This window comes from Chlorocebus sabaeus, chromosome 28 (genome assembly GCF_047675955.1).
Source record: "Chlorocebus sabaeus isolate Y175 chromosome 28, mChlSab1.0.hap1, whole genome shotgun sequence".
Lineage (NCBI taxonomy): Eukaryota > Metazoa > Chordata > Mammalia > Primates > Cercopithecidae > Chlorocebus > Chlorocebus sabaeus.
In genome coordinates this window covers 1,850,692-1,867,355 of record NC_132931.1, presented here as the reverse complement: position 1 = coordinate 1,867,355, position 16,664 = coordinate 1,850,692, and the positions used below count along the sequence as shown (strand labels likewise).

General features: G+C 44.1%; 2 protein-coding genes across 4 annotated transcripts in view; one reads left to right on the top strand and one right to left on the bottom strand.

Moving 5' to 3' along the window:
* LOC103246597 (S-adenosyl-L-methionine-dependent tRNA 4-demethylwyosine synthase TYW1) overlaps nt 1–7,282 on the bottom strand; it is a 266,737-nt gene extending 259,455 nt beyond the window's left edge. For all 3 annotated transcript variants that reach the window (XM_073012657.1, XM_037990534.2, XM_037990535.2), the window contains exons 1-3: nt 7,124–7,282; nt 5,883–6,013; nt 5,123–5,260 (exon numbers count right to left, since the gene is read on the bottom strand). In XM_073012657.1, the coding sequence (XP_072868758.1) occupies nt 5,123–5,260; nt 5,883–6,013; nt 7,124–7,127 (273 nt within the window). In that variant the 5' untranslated portion in view covers nt 7,128–7,282. The remainder of the gene's footprint in view (nt 1–5,122; nt 5,261–5,882; nt 6,014–7,123) is intronic.
* A 1,147-nt stretch (nt 7,283–8,429) lies between these two features.
* SBDS (SBDS ribosome maturation factor) lies at nt 8,430–16,457 on the top strand. Its single transcript, XM_008018281.3, has 5 exons — nt 8,430–8,802; nt 9,760–9,889; nt 10,654–10,854; nt 13,142–13,306; nt 15,669–16,457. The coding sequence occupies exons 1-5, from the start codon at nt 8,675–8,677 to the stop codon at nt 15,795–15,797; spliced, it is 753 nt and encodes a 250-aa protein (XP_008016472.1). The 5' UTR covers nt 8,430–8,674; the 3' UTR covers nt 15,798–16,457.
* The last annotated feature ends 207 nt before the right edge of the window (nt 16,458–16,664 follow it).

Sequence of the window (16,664 nt, the reverse complement as noted above, 5' to 3'; positions counted from 1 at the left end):
TGAGGCAGGAGAATCACTTGAACCCGGGAGGCGAAGGTTGCAGTGAGCTGAGATCGCACAACTGCACTCCAGCCTGGGTGACAGAGACTCTGTCTCAAAAAAGAAAACAAGAAATTTCAACCAAGAATTTCATATCCAGCCAAATTAAGCTTCATGAGCAAAGGAGAAACAAGATCCTTTTAGGCAAACAAATGCTATGGGAATTTATTACAAGCAGACCTGCATCACAGGAGTCCTTAAGGAAATGCTAAATACGTAAAGGAAAAACTGTTATGGGCCACCATAAAAAGGTTTATTTGTTTCAGAATTCTGATATCTGAAAAAGTTCAAGATTGGACATCTACATCTGGTGAGGGCCCCAGGCTGCTTCTACTCCTGGCAGAGTAGAAGTGAAAGGGAGCTGGCGAGCACAAAGATCACATAGCAAGAGAGGAAACAAAGAGTGAAGGAGAGGTTCCAGGCTCTTCTTACCAACAAGCTCTCTTGGGAACTAAGAAAGCAAGAACATGGCCGGGCGCGGTGGCTCAAGCCTGTAATCCCAGCACTTTGGGAGGCCGAGACGGGCAGATCACAAGGTCAGGAGATCGAGACCATCCAGGCGAACACGGTGAAACCCTGTCTCTACTGAAAAAATACAAAAAACTAGCCGGGCGAGGTGGCGGGCGCCTGTGGTCCCAGTTACTCAGGAGGCTGAGGCAGGAGAATGGCGTAAACCTGGGAGGCGGAGCTTGCAGTGAGCCGAGATCCCGCCCCTGCACTCCAGCCTGGGCGACTCCGTCTCAAAAAAGAAAAAAAGAAAGCAAGAACACACTCACCCCCTCCCTCAGGGATTCATCTATTCAGGAGGGATCTGCCCCCAGGACCCAAACACCTCCCATTTTAGGCCGATCACCAACACTAGGGATCAAATTTCAACATGAGTTTTGGGGGAACAAACAACAAATTATAGCAGAAATCAATGGTGAGATGACTGTCCTAATCCAGACAAAATATCACAGCAGTGTCAAAGCTGTCAGAATCAACAACATGGAGTTACTTAGGTTAAAAAATCCCTGACAATAAGAGCTAGGGAAGACAAAGAATTCGCAAACTTAGATTGCTTTTTTTTTTTTTTTTGAGTTTTTGAGACAAGGTTTCACTCTGTCCCCCAGACAGGAGTGCAGTGGCACGATCTTGGCTCACTGCAACCTCCGCCTCCTGGGTTCAAGTGATTCTCCTGCCTTAGCTTCAAAAGCAGGAGAAAGAGCAGCAGCAAAAAAACTTAGCAAATATATCCGGAAGAGAAAAAGAAATTCAAGTAGCAACAATCTTAAATTTGGACAAGATACTACAAAAACTGAACAAAAAGCAAAAAAGTATTTTTGCAAATAAAAATATAATAGCTGAAATAAAACATTTAAAAGAAGGTTTAGAATGCAAATCCGAGGCCGGGCGCAGTGGCTTACGCCTATGATCCCAGCCCTTTGGGAGGTGGGCAGATCAGGTCAGGAGATCGAGACCATCCTGACTAACACGGTGAAACCCCATCTCCACTAAAAATACAAAAAATTAGTTGGGCGTGGTGGCAGGTGCCTGTAGTCCCAACTACTCTGCAGGCTGAGGCAGGAGAATGGCGTGAACCCGGGAGGCGGAGGTTGCAGTGAGCCGAGATCATTCGCCTGCACTCCAGCCTGGGTGACAGAGCAAGACTCCGTCTCAAAAAAAAAAAAAAATGGAAATCCGAGAACCCAGGATAAAAAAAACAAAGTTACAGCCAGGTACAGTGGCTAATGCCTGTAATCACAGCACTTTCAGAGGCTGAGGCAGGCGAACTAACTGAGGTTAGGAGTTCGGGACCAGCCTGGCCAACATGATGAAACCCCCACTCTACTAAAAACACAAACAATTAGCCAGGAGTGGTGGCAGGTGCCTGTAATCCAAGCTACTTGGGAGACTGAGGCAGGAGAATCGCTTGAACCCAGGAGGCGGAGGTTGCAGTGAACTGAGATGGCGCCACTGCACTCCAGCCTGGGCAACAAGTGAGAAACTCCGTCTCAAAAACAAAGAACAAAGAATAAAAGGTTTGTCTGGGGCCGGGCGCGGTGGCTCAAGCCTGTAATCCCAGCACTTTAGGAGGCCGAGACGGGCGGATCACGAGGTCAGGAGATCGAGACCATCCTGGCTAACACGGTGAAACCCCGTCTCTACTAAAAAATACAAAAAACTAGCCGGGCGAGGTGGCGGGCGCCTGTAGTCCCAGCTACTCGGGAGGCTGAGGCAGGAGAATGGCGCAAACCCGGGAGGAGGAGCTTGCAGTGAGCTGAGATCCGACCACTGCACTCCAGCCTGGGCGACAGCGCGAGACTCCGTCTCAAAAAAAAAAAAAAAAAGGTTGTCTGGCCATGGTGGCTCACGCCTGTGATCCCAGCACTTTGGGAGGCCAAAGCGGGCAGACTAGGAGGTCAGGAGATTGAGATCATCCTGGCTAACACGGTGAAACCCCGTCCCACTAAAAATACAAAAAATTAGCTGGGCGTGGTGGCGGGTGCCTGTAGTCCCAGCTACTCGGGAGACTGAGGCAGGAGAATGGCATGAACCCGGGAGGCGGAGCTTGCAGCGAGCCGAGATCACGCCACTGCACTCCACCCTGGCAACAAAACGAGACTCTATCTCAAAAAAAAAAAAAAAAATCAATAAAAAATAAATACATAAAATAAAAATAAATTCAGATGGCGCAGCTTTAAGATGGAAGGTGGCTATCTACCCCAAAATCAACTATGATATGGACAGCAACATCAAGCCACTGAAACTTGAGGGCTGTTTGTATAAACTAATTAATATAAGGAGTCAGTAAGTTTTGTGTAATGTTGATAAGTCTAGAAACACAGCATAAGCATCAGAGGAACTAAAAATAGAAATAGTCAAAAGGTTTCTGGAGAGTACATTTCATTATGAACTTTCTGTACACCTGGATTTGTTACCATCTGCAAGTATTCATTTGATCGTTTTGATGTTTTTTTTAAAAAGATAAAAACATGCATAAAGAGGCTCTGAATAAGGTTTTTCATGAGTAACATAAAAAGGACTTTGCTTTGGCTGCTCAGACACCTTTTTGGTTTTTTTCACATTTCCCACCTCCATTGCTTAAGGTTTAACTTAACAAGTGACCTTCGACTGTAAAATGAAGCAAAGTATCTGCCCTGAAGTAGCGAAAACCTAAGTACTATTCTGCACAACTTCCACAAGAGGGCAGCAGAACCCTCTGAAGTAGTCTACAAAAATAACAGACCTTGATTTTTTCCTTTAATTTATTTTCATGCTAGACTTCCTTAAAATCTTTTCCTAGAAAGCACTAACTAGCTGTGACCCGGCTAGGCTTGGTAGCTCATGCCTATAATCTCAGCCCTTTGAGGGCCAAGGTGGGTGAATATCTTGAAGCCAGGAATTCAAGACCAGCCTGAACAAGATTGCAAGACCTTGTCTCTACAAAAAAAATAAATAAATTTTTTGGCTGGGAGCAGTGCCTCACGTCTGTAAACTCAGCACTTTAGGAGGCTGAGGCGGGTACATCACCTGAAGTCAGGAGTTCGACAGCAGCCTGGCCAATATGGTGAAACCTTGTCTCTAATAAAAATATAAAAATTAACCAGGCGTGATGGCAGGCACCTGTAATCCCAGCTACTCAGGAGACTGAGGCAAGAGAATTGCTCGAACCCAGGAAGCGGAGGCTGTAGTGAGCCGAGATCACACCACTGCACTCCAGGCTGGAGGACACAGTGAGACACCATCTCAAAAATAAAATAAAATAAAAAATTTTTTTAAATAGCTGTGACATTGTAACACAGAAACAGGTAGCATCTAGATATAATTAGAGAATGGGGCCAGGCACGGCGGCTCATGACTGTAATCCCAACACTTTGGGAGGCCAAGGCAGGCAGACTACTTGAGGCCAAGAGTTTAAGACCAGCCTGGGAAACATGGCAAAACCCCATCTCTACAAAAAATACAAAAATTAACTGGGTATGGTGGCATGCACCTATAGTCCCAGATACTCAGGAAGCTGAGGTGGGAGGATGCCTTGAGCCTAAGAGGCAGAGGTTGCAGTGAGCCAAGATGGCACAACGGCACTCCAGCCTGGGCAACAGAGCGAGACCCTGTCTCCAAAAAAAAAAAAAAAAAAGCAAAAAGGAGAAATCAAAGTACATACCAGATAATCTCACTCAATCCTCACAGTGACCATGAGATAACCATACTATTATCATCTGTAATTTACCATTTCACAGATAAGCAACTGAAGCTTAGATGGCAACACAGCCAGATCCTGTTGCCCCCGCAAAAAAGAGAATGGGACGCATCTTTCAACTAGATATCTGCTGTATCTACTTTAGTGTCTACCTTTAACACTTTTAGCACTATTCGAAATCAAAACAAGTTTCATTACATAGATGTGTGATGTGAGGCCAGGTGCAGTGGCTCATGTCTGTAATCCCAGCACTTTGGGAGGCCAACGCAGGCGGAGCAACTGAGACCAGGAGTTTGAGACCAGCCTAGCCAACATGGTGAAACCCCCATCTCTACTAAAAATACAAAAATTAGCCAGGTGTGGTAGCGGGCACCTATAATCCCAGCTAATCAGGAGGCTGAGGCAGGAGAATCACTTGAGGTGGAAGTGGAGGTTGCAATGAGCTGAGATCGTGCCACTGCACTCCAGCCTGGGGGAGAGAGAGAGACTCTGTCTCAAAAAAAATAATAATAAATAAACATAGATGTGTGATGTGAAAGTCAGGACCATATTGGAACTACTGGTGCCATCCTTTTTTTCCTATTCCCTACTTCCATACCGATGGGCATCAATAATGGACTCACAACTTTCTCTATCCTGCTGAGGCAGAAGCAAGCTTCAGAACAAAGACCCCTCAAGACAGTGACTACCAGACACCACCAATCAGCTCTAATGGGGCACAGGAGAGGAAACCCACCTACCATTGCAGAAAGGAAAAACATTTGAGGGGAAAAGGTTGGGAGAAAGAATAAAGAGGGTTAGATGATCAATTCAGTTCACTGCTAAAGGACAGTTCACTGCTAAAGGGATTTTCTTAAAATGTCAGGAAACCAAAGGAAAAGCATCATATAAAGTTTTTACCTTTGCTGTACCAGTCTGAGAACCATAAAAAATCTTCACTCCAGACACAAAGATGTCTTTCTCTTGCAGGGAGACATAACCATTTGTCATCAAATCCTGAGGGGCTTTTGGAACAGATTTTTCCTGTAAGTTCCTGTCCTGAAAGACAAATAATTACACAAAATCCATCAAGTCTAAATCGTTTCCCAACTTCAGCAGGGATGAAAATTAGCACAGACACTGACACACTTTATTTTTCTCTTAATCTGACACACTAAATTTTTCTCTTAATCTTTCTGGTTGTACTCCTCAAATATGAGCCTTCTTGGTATAATAAGGTCCTTTAATAGGCAGGACCCACATTTTTAAGGCTCATGATTTCCACTCCCTCCAAGAAAAAACTTTACATACTCTTATCCTATAAAGTATTTTAGTAGAATAATAGTAGGAACTTATTTTCTGATCCTTAATGAATGGAAAGGCAAGAGAGGACTACTGACCCTTAAAAGTATAAAACAAATTTGTTTTTCATATAAAAGGTTCATTTTTCATTACAAAAAATCTTCCTGTATCTTAAAAATGAGACACAGAAAAAGTAAATAACTTAATCCAAGATAACTTAGTCTCCAAAAACTTAGAGAAGAAATTTATTTTAGGCATTTCATTAAAATGTCTAAAGACCAAACCACAAAAGTAAGTAAAGGTTCCTTTTAGTGTTTAAATCCTCTATAAAATCTGATGCCTAAATACTCTATTAAAAAAAAAAAATAACTCCACTTACCTGTGTCTTGATGACAATCTGGACACAAATCCAAAGGCTAATGCTAACAGCAAAGCCCAGATAAATGTAAAATCTGTTTATCCATAATGATATTAAAGGTGAGGAGAGGTCCCATGTATCCACAGAAGTATCTAAATTTAAAATGACACACACAGGTAATTTCATTTAAAGCTACATATACAAAGATATCCATCCTGATTTTAAGAAGAAAATAAAACCAACCTTACATTCAACAACTCGCTAAGAAATCTAATTTAAAAATTAACTGTTGGCCGGGCCCGGTAGCTCATGCCTGTAATCCTAGCACTTTGGTGGCTGAGGCGGGCAGATCACCTGAGGTCAGGAGTTCCAGACCAGCCTGGCCAACATGGTGAAACCCCAGCCTCTACTAAAAATACAAAAATTAGCCGGGTGTGGTGGCGCTCGCCTGTAATCCCAGCTACTCGGGAGGCTGAGGCAGGAGAACTGCTTGAACCCGGGAGGCAGAGGTTGCAGTGAGCCGAGATCGCGCCACCGCACTCCAGCCTGGGCGACAGACCAAGGCTCCATCTCGGGGGGGAAAAAAAATCAACTGTAATAAAAATAAATAATCATACTGTTAATACTAACTCAAGGAAAAAACAATATAAAATTGTATCTTCACTTCGAAATGAGCATTTAGAAGCAAGAGTAGGGAACATAAAGTAAAAATACTTCATGTGAAATTGAGTTAATTTTGTTTTGTTGTGCTTGCTCCATAAAAAAAGCTTAAGTAGTAAAAGTACTCTTTTTACTAATTGTACTTTCAAAGGCTCACGGTTAAACTTGTAAAAGATTCTGAAGTAACCGACCTTACGCCTCTTTTTTTTTTTTTTTTTTTTTTTTTTTGAGAGAGATACGCAGGGACCTGGCCTCAAACGTTCAACCTGGGAGCAATTTCAAAAGTCGAAGCCTGAAATTTAGGCTTTACAGATGCAAAAGTCCTAATACACGTGGGTAAAGTGGGAGGAATACTTTTCTGTTTTCATTGAGGGTTGGAAACGTAGTTTCCTTCTAAACTAACTCCCTAGCCTCAAAAGGCAAAAGCCAGGTCAAAAGCAGGGATCAGTCCTCCTTGCTCTCAGCGGCGGCTATCCGGTGCTGTCAAGTGCAACAGTCTCCGAAGGAAGGGCACCGAGGACGCCACTCCGCCCGGAGAGGGTCTCAGTAAAACGTTTACCTCTCCTGCCGCCCCAGGGTCCTTGCCCGCCGGGTGCCCTTACCCATCCTCCTCAGAGCCGACAGGAGACTAGGATCTCGGACCTGGATAACCCGATGGTTCGCATTGGTACCGCGAGACGCACCGAGCTACCTCGCAGCGTTAGCGGCGCACCGGGTGCCTGAGGAGCTGGGGGCAGCCATGACACTGGCGGGCCGGTCCTGATTGGCTCAGAGGGCGAATAGGTGGGCCCAGAGCAAAGCCCAGAGCTCTGGGAAAGGAAGCCAGTGCCCGGTGCGCTCTCGGCCTGCTCCGATTGGCTCAGAGAGGAAAGAGGGCGTAACCAGAAATAAGCACCACCCAGAGTTCCGGGTGATGAAGCCGGAGCGCTTCCGCCTCCGTTTGGATTGGCTCAGACTGGGAAAGGGTGGGTCCAGAGAGAAATTATTGGCATGGGAAAATAAAGAGGGGAAAGGAGTGGGAAGGTGGGGGGAAATGCTGTGTGGACCTGTTTGGATTTCGGTTGGAATAAACCCACTGTAGAAAGGCATTATTTTTGGGAAACCCCAGGATGGACTCGCTATTAGATGATATTAAGGAATTGTAGTTAATCTCGTCGCGTGTATCTGTTAAGGGCTATAGGCTGAAGTATTTAATGCTGAAACCATATGATGGTTTCTTTAAAGTACCCCCAACCGGCCGGGCGCGGTGACTCAAAGCTGTAATCCCAGCACTTTGGGAGGCCGAAGGGGGAGAATCGCTTGAGCCCAGGAGTTCGAGACCAGCCTGAGCAACATAGTGAGACCTCGTCTGTACAAATCTTTTTTTAATTATTTATTTAATTAAATCAGCTTGGCGTGGCCGCTCACACCTGTAGTCCCAGCTACGTGGGAAGCTAACGCTGGAAGATCGCTCGAGCCCAGGAGGTCGAAGCTGCAGTGAGGCCATGACCCTACCACTGCACTCCAGCCTGGGTGACAGAGACTGACTTAAAAAAAAAAAAAATGTGTAAATAAAAAAGCAACAAAAAAATGAAAAAAGAAGAAGAAAACAAGAATGCAACATGTTAATTTGTTGAAGCGGGGTGATGGGTACATGGAAGGTTCATTACACATTTTTGTCTACATTGTATGTTAAAATATTTCTATTATAAAAGGGTGAGTAAATAAAAATATTTATTATAAAATAATTGTATTATAAAAAATATTTTTATTATAAAGTGGGTCTGGCCCTTGAATTCCGCGGAACGAGGTGGTGCCAACGCTGTGTTTCAACCCGGCCACTAAACATCTGCGAGCATCCTGTCAGAGCTCTCAGCTCATTGGCGAAAGTAAATTACGTCAAAGAAAAGCACCTCCCTTTTTGGGCGTGGAAAGATGGCGTAAAAAGCCACAATGCGCAGGCGTTGTCGCTCACTTTTGGCCTCCCGGCTTCCGCCCCACCTGACGTCTGCGCAATAAAGCTGCCTGGCGCACTGTGGCGGCCGCCTGAAGCTAGTGAGTCGCGGCGCCGCGCACTTGCGGTTGGGTCAGTGCCGCGCGCCGCTGGTGGCCTTCAGGCTGGTCGGTGCGGGTGTGCCCCGGTTCGTCGGCTCCTAGGTCTTTGAACAGCCGCGATGTCGATCTTCACCCCCACCAACCAGATCCGCCTAACCAATGTGGCCGTGGTACGGATGAAGCGCGCCGGGAAGCGCTTCGAAATCGCTTGCTACAAAAACAAGGTCGTCGGCTGGCGGAGCGGCGTGTGAGTAGCTCCCTCCCTCGGGCCTGGGCCTGGGCCATCACCTCCGAGGCGGCCTGTCTCTGCCCAAGTCCAGTGAATGGGCCAAGCTGAGGTCTTGGCCGGGTAGGAAATGGAACATTCCTGCTGTCAGCATGAGACGTCGCAGTCCGAGCTTGGCTCCTAAGCCAAGGGTTCCTTCTTTATTTGGTTGGTTCGGATTGGGTTGTTGGTTTGGGGTTTTGTTTTGTTGGTGTCATAATAGCTGCAGCCAAGAAATCTCATAGTTGTGGTCCTTTTCCCAGAATAATGATAGCTGAGCACCTAGTCTTCCGAATACTGTTATAGTTGTGGATACATCTGGTGTCACAGATCTCAGTAGCCCTAGCAGTTTGAAGTGCGCAGTGTCTTCACTGCTGCCATCTAGAGATTGGCATTCCGTGGCAGCAGCTGTCCGCACCGCACCCCACCCCGCCCCACCCCACCCTTAGTGTTTCTTACGTCCTTCCATGACATTTTTCCCCAGTGAGCAAATGGTAAGGCAAATACGGTTCTGAGTTTTGAAAATGTTCCCTCAGGCCGATGCGGGCAGATCACTTGAGGCCAGGAGTTCGAGGCCAGCCTGGGCAACATGAAACCCCGTCTCTACTAAAAATACAAAATTAGCCGGTGTGGTGGCGCATGGCTGTAATCCCAGCTACTCGGGAGGCTGAGGCAGGAGAATCACTTGAACCCGGAGGCAGAGGTTGCAGTGAGGCGAGATCACGCCATTGCACTCCAGCCTGGGTGAAAGCAGCGAAATTCCGTCTCGGGGTGGGGGTGGGCAGGGAAGAAAAAGAAAACGTGCCCTCGACACTAAAGGTCATCAGGGAGATTTGTTGTGTCTTGCCGTTCATGTTGTTGCCATCTTGTATTTAAATGTAAATGCATGTCCAAGTTTCAAGTATATTCACGTAGGACTTTCTCTCCTGCCCTCACAAGGGAAAAAGACCTTGACGAAGTTCTGCAGACCCACTCAGTGTTTGTAAATGTTTCTAAAGGTCAGGTTGCCAAGAAGGAAGATCTCATCAGTGCGTTTGGAACAGATGACCAAACTGAAATCTGTAAGCAGGTGGGTGATAACTGCAGCATAGCTAACCCTAATAGCCATTTATAACGTACTTGAAGGTATGTTAAACATTAAAGGCCGTTTTTTTGGAGGAAAGACTAACAAAGCAATAATGTGAGCTGCACAGTGTCACTTCTAATAATAAAGAACTTGGTGGTTTTGTTTGTTTGTTTGTTTTTTGGGTTTTTTTTGCCACAACCTCCTGAAATCAAATTTTCTACTAAATTATCTCATTTTTCTATAAATTACCTCATTTATAGAATGTGGTATACCTGAAAACTGAATTTGTTTTCAAGTATTTCATCTTTCAGACCCTTTTTTTTTTTTTGGAGACAGAATCTTGCTCTGTTTCCCAGGCTGGAGTGCAGTGCACTCCACCACACTCAGCTCTGCCTCCTGGATTCAAGCGATTCTCTTGCCTCAGCCTCCCGGGTAGCTGTGATTACAGGTGCCCACCACCGTGCCCAGCTAATTTTTGGATTTTTAATAGAGATGGTGTTTCACCGTGTTGACCAGTTTGGTCTCAAGCTCCTGACCTCAGGTGATACACCCGCCTTAGCCACCCAAAGTGCTGGGATCTCACTGCGCGCCCAGCCAAAAGATTCTTGCATCTTTTGGGCAAAGTTCAAACCATTACTTACATATCAATAGCTGGAGAGGATGCAATTTAATTTTCTCCCCAGCCCCTCATTTTTTTGTGGCCAGTTACCAAATAGTGTGTGATAGAGAAAGATAGTGATTTCTTAAATGTGTTGGCATTTTTTTAGATTTTGACTAAAGGAGAAGTTCAAGTATCAGATAAAGAAAGACACACACAACTGGAGCAGATGTTTAGGGACATTGCAACCATTGTGGCAGACAAATGTGTGAATCCTGAAACAAAGAGACCGTACACCGTGATCCTTATTGAGAGGGCCATGAAGGACATCCACTATTCAGTGAAAACCAACAAGAGCACAAAACAGCAGGTGAGTGGTTTCTCATGTCCTCAAAATACAGCCATGGAAATCAGTTTTCTCTGAAGAAATCATTAAAATAACGGGTCTGGGGCCAGGCATGATGGTTCATGCCCGTAATCCTAGCACTGTGGGAGCCAAGATGGGAGGATTGTTTGAGGCCCAGAAACAGCCTGGGAAACATAGGGATGCATGCCCCATCTCTTTTTTCTTTTTTTGAGAGAGAGAGAGAGAGAGAGAGTCGCACTCTGTTGCCCAGGCTGGAGTGCAGTGACACGATCTTGGCTCACTACAATCTCTGCCTGCCGGGTTCAAGCGAGTCCCCTGCCTTAGCCTCCCGAGTAGCTGGGATTACAGGCATGCGCCACCACATCTGGGTAATTTTGTATTTTTAGTAAAGACAAGGTTTCACCATGTTGGCCAGGCTGGTCTTGAATTCCTGACCTCAGGTGATCCGTCCGCCTCGGCCTCCCAAAGTTCTGGGATACAGGCGTCAACTACGGTACCATACCTCTAATTTATTTAATATAAAAAATTAAATTTTAAAAAATGGGTCTGCATGGAAGCAAGTGGGTAGAAGGTTTGGGGAAGAGATGGAGGAAACGGACAGGGTCGTAAAGATAGGTAATTTTTTTTTTTTTCAAGTAAACACAAATATGTATGTAGGACTTTCTTCCTCCTATCCAAATCAAACTTAAAGACAAACCTTGAGTTTTTAAAGGGTCATTTTAACACCTCTTTTTGAATTTTTAATTTATATATAATTCACATACCGTAAATTTCACACTCGTAAACTGTGTATACTTTTAAGTGGTATATTAACAAAGTTTGGGGACCTTCCCTGCTACCTGGTTGGAGAACATTTTCATCACCACAAAAAGAAAGTCAGTATCCACTAGTAGCCATTCCCATTTCCCCCCACAGGGCCCTCCCAACCACTAATCTCCTCTCCTTATGGACTTGTCAATTCTGGACATTTCATATAAGTGGAATCATACAATATATGGCCTTTTCATGGTTCATACATGTTGTAACCTGGATCAGCGTGTCATTTCTTTTTTATGCCGGATTAATAGCCCACTGTATGGAAAAAACACACGTTTTGTTCATTCATTTCTCAGTTGATAGACATTGGGTTGCTTTGACTTTTGAGCTATGATGAAGAATGCTGCTGTGAAATGTGTTGCATGTTTTTGTGGAGACATACGTTTTCATTTCTGTATACCTGCCAGAACGGCTGCACCATGTTACATTACCACCGTCAGCGTTTACAAGTGCCAGCGTCTCCGCATCCTCAGTGATGCTTGTCATTGTCTATCTTTTTGATGATAGCCATCCTGGTGGTATCTTGTTGTGGTGTTGATTTGCATTTCCTTAATATTGATTTGAGCATATTTCCATGTGCTTATTGATGCTTCATCTGTCCGCTTTTGGGAAATCTCTGTTCAGGGTCTTTCCTTTTTTTTTTTTTTTTTTGGGAGATAGAGTCTCACTCTGTCACCCTGGCTAGAGTGCAGTGGCACGATTTCGGCTCATTGCAAACTCTGCCTCCTGGGTTCAAGCGATTCTTCTGCCTCAGCCTCTTGTGTAGCTGGGATTATAGGCGTGCGCTACCACACCTGGCTAATTTTTTTTTTTTTTTTTTTGTATTTTTAGTAGAGACAGGGTTTCACTATGTCGGCCAGGCTGGTCTCGAGTTCCTGACCTCGTGATGCACCCGCTTCGCCCTCCCAAAGTGCTGGGATTACAGGCATGAACCACTGCACCCAACCTTCACCCTCTTGATAGTTTTTTGAAATGCAAAACCTTTTCCTCTTGATAAGTCCAATTTTTCTATTTTTTTTTTTAATGGTCACTTATGTTCCTTTTTTTTTTTTTTTTTTTTTTTGAGACGGAGTCTCGCTCTGTCACCCAGGCTGGAGTGCAGTGGCCGGATCTCAGCTCACTGCAAGCTCCGCCTCCCGGGTTTACGCCATTCTCCTGCCTCAGCCTCCCGAGTAGCTGGGACTACAGGCGCCCGCCACCTCGCCCGGCTAGTTTTTTGTATTTTTTAGTAGAGACGGGGTTTCACTGTGTTAGCCAGGATGGTCTCGATCTCCTGACCTCGTGATCCGCCCGTCTCGGCCTCCTAAAGTGCTGGGATTACAGGCTTGAGCCACCGCGCCCGGCCCACTTATGTTCTTAATATTATACCTAAGAAACCATTACCTAATCCAACTACATGGAAACTACTTTGTTTTTGAAAGCCTTATTAAAGAATATAGTAGAAGAAATTACATTCTCGATTTTGTCTTGGTAGGCTTTGGAAGTGATAAAGCAGTTAAAAGAGAAAATGAAGATAGAACGTGCTCACATGAGGCTTCGCTTCATCCTTCCAGTGAATGAAGGCAAGAAGCTGAAAGAAAAGCTCAAGCCACTGATCAAGGTCATAGAAAGTGAAGATTATGGCCAACAGTTAGAAATCGTAAGAGTCAAGTATTTTCTTTGCTTCACGTTACCTAAGTAGTGTATTCTCTAGTAATAAATTTGTAGCAACCATTTAGGCGTTGTAAACAGTCAGATATTTTCATAAGACTAAAGGTTGGTCAGCCTTGTTTACTACAAAACATGTTTTTCCCAGCATGTATTTTTCTCATACATTATGCGTAGTGTTTTAGATACATTATTTTAGCAAATTTAGCAACCATGTAAAATAAGCCACTTAAAAATCGCTATTTTTAGTGGAAGGTTAATAACTCCAATTACCTTAAAAATTTTGCAACAATTAGTACAAAGCACACTATGGAAATTTCAGAGATAGCTCAATTGCATGCTTTACTCTGGTGCTGATCATAATCCTAAAAGACATAGTCCGAAATGCCACAATCCCAGTGTTGAAATAACAAAAAAATCAAAATCCCTAAAGTCCAAAGCCTGAACTTCTAAAATCTTGAAAATTACAGTTCCAAAAGATTGAATCCTGGCTGGGCGCGGTGGCTCATGCCTGTAATCCCAGCACTTTGGGAGGCTGAGGCAGGTGGATCACCTGAGGTCAGGAGTTTGAGACCAGCCTGACCAACATGGAGAAACCCTGTCTCTACTAAAAATACAGAATAATCAGGCATGATGGCACATGCCTGTAATCCCAGCCACTCGGGAGGCTGAGGCAGGAGAATCGCTTGAACCTGGGAGACAGAGGTTGCAGTGAGCCAAGATGGCGCCATTGCTCTCCAGCCTGGGCAACAAAAGCGAAACTCCATCTCCAAAAAAAAAAAAAGATTGAATCTTGAATGATGAAATTCTGAAAGCTGAATTCTGGCAAAAAGATGAGCACTCTTTTCAGTTGTATACAGGATAGTCGCATCTGCTTAATTGCATCATGTTAGGCAAAGCTAGGACCTTGCTGTTGTCTTCGTTTGGAAATTAACAATGGTTTAAATAGATGTGTCTCGGTGCCAGGTTGATGAGGGGTGGAATTGTGGATGTAATTTTAGGTGTCAACCTGACTGGAAAGGAATCCCTAGAAGCCTGATAAAGCATTATTTGCGGTGTGTCTATGAGGGTGTTTCCAGAGGATACTGGTGTGTGAACCTGATGACACTAAACACAGAACATTTTAAAGAAGCAGCAAAACCATGAGGTCCTTATGACCTCACCCCTTAGCTTCAAACACAGTGTAAATTCAGCTGTCTATAAATTCATGTTTTCAGGGCTTTGCAGCTTTTCTATTTATTTATTTATTTTTATTTTATTTTATTTTATTTTTTTGAGACAGAGTTTCACTCCTGTTGCCCAGGCTGGAGTGCAATGGCGTGATCTCAGCTCACCGCAACCTCTTGCCTCCCGGGTTCAAGCAATTCTCCTGCCTCAGCCTCCTGAGTAGCTGGGTTTACAGGCATGTGCCACCACGCCCGGCTAATTTTGTATTTTTAGTAGAGATGGGGTCTCTCCATGTTGGTCAGGCTGGTCTCGAACTGCCGACCACAGGTGATCCGCCCACCTTGGCCTCCCAAAGTGCTGGGATTACAGGCGTGAGGCACCGCACCTGGTCTGCAGCTTCTTTTTAAAAGTGAATTGAGTATGTGAGTATCCACTGTAGATGTGAATTAACCCATCTGACACTACTTGAAGTTCTAAACTCTTTGCAAAACTGTACGCATGGGCCGGGTGCAGTGGCTTAATGCCTGTAATCCCAGCACTTTGGGAGGCCGAGGCGAGCAGATAACCTGAGGCCAGGAGTTCAAGACCAGCCTGGCCAACATGGCGAAACTAAAAATAGAAAAAATTAGCCAGGTATGGTGGCAGGCACCTGTAATGCCAGCTTCTTGGGAGGCTGAGGCAGGAGAATCACTTGAACCCAGGAGGCAGAGGCTGCAGTGAGCTGAGATCGCACCACGGCACTCCAGCCTGGGGGACAAGAGCAAAACTCTATCTCAAAAAAATGAATAAATAAACGTACACATGGTCTCTAAGTCTTCACATTGCTTTTTCTCCTTCATACGTGGAGGTGACTTTATTGAGCTATAAAATGTAATGCTAAATTTTAGTATGAGAAGAATGAGAGCTTTCTAGTTTGTCCCTTCCATTTACAGCTGAAGAATCAGAATAAGTGTTTAAACATAGGGATTAATGCCTTGTCACAGGGGCCTACATGGCTACTCAAGGGCAGAGGCTGAATTGGAACGCAGTGTGCTGCCCTACCCATTGTCTTACCATTGCACCATAGAACTGTGCTATTATTAGAGATCTTTGGAAAGCGTTGTGTTTGCCTTAAAGGAAGTTAAAGCTGAGTTTCTTCTGTGTATTGCTCATCCTCATGTGGTAAACTGCTACGTTAAATGTTTCAGGTATGTCTGATTGACCCAGGCTGCTTCCGAGAAATTGATGAGCTAATAAAAAAGGAAACCAAAGGCAAAGGTTCTTTGGAAGTACTCAATTTGAAAGATGTGGAAGAAGGAGATGAGAAATTTGAATGACACCCATCAGTCTCTTCACCTCTAAAAACACTAAAGGGTTTTTGTTTCCGACAGCACTGTTTCATGTCTGTGATCTGCCAAATACTTGCTCAAACTATTTGACATTTTCTATCTTTGTGTTAAGAGTGGACACGGCAAGGCTTTCCTACATAAGTATAATAATGTGGGAATGATTAGGTTTTAATTATAAACTGGAGTCTAAATCCTAAAGCAAAATTGAAACTCCAAGATGCAAAGTCCAGAGTGGCATTTTGCTACTCTGTCTCATGCCTTGACAGCTTTCCAAAATGAAAGTTATTTGAGGCAACTCTTGTGGGTGAAAAGTTATTTGTACAGTAGAGTAAGATTATTAGGGATATGTCTATACGACAAAAGGGGAAGTCTTTCCTAAAAAAGAAAACATATGATGCTTCATTTCTACTTAATGGAACTTACGTTATGAGGGTCATTATGCTTGGATGATGTTCCTGATTATCTGAGAAACAGATATAGAAAAACTGCGCCGGACTTAAATAATTTTCATTGAACATGCTGCCATAACTTAGATTATTCTTGGTTAAAAAATAAAAGTCACTTATTTCTAATTCTTAAAATTTATAATATATATTAATATAGCTAAAATTGTGTGTAATCAATAAAACCACTCTTATTTTTATTAAACTATGGCTTGTGTTTCTAGACAACTTCCTAACTCCCTTTCTTTTCTCTGTCTGTGTCTGTGGTAGGGTTAGGGAGTTATTAAGAGAACTCAGTGAGTCAATATGAAGAGTGCTTAGAACAGGGCCTGTTCTTGTAAATACCTGAAAAATTTTTGCTAACAGTTGAGATGTAACTGAAGAATTATTGTAGTATTTAAACATGTAAATG

Excerpts from the sequence above, each read along its gene's own strand:
- SBDS (XM_008018281.3), top strand. The coding sequence starts at position 8,675 with ATGTCGATCTTCACCCCCACCAACCAGATCCGCCTAACCAATGTGGCC. Across the intron at positions 9,890-10,653 it reads AAACTGAAATCTGTAAGCAG|ATTTTGACTAAAGGAGAAGT; the intron begins GTGGGTGATAAC and ends GCATTTTTTTAG. Across the intron at positions 10,855-13,141 it reads ACAAGAGCACAAAACAGCAG|GCTTTGGAAGTGATAAAGCA; the intron begins GTGAGTGGTTTC and ends TTGTCTTGGTAG.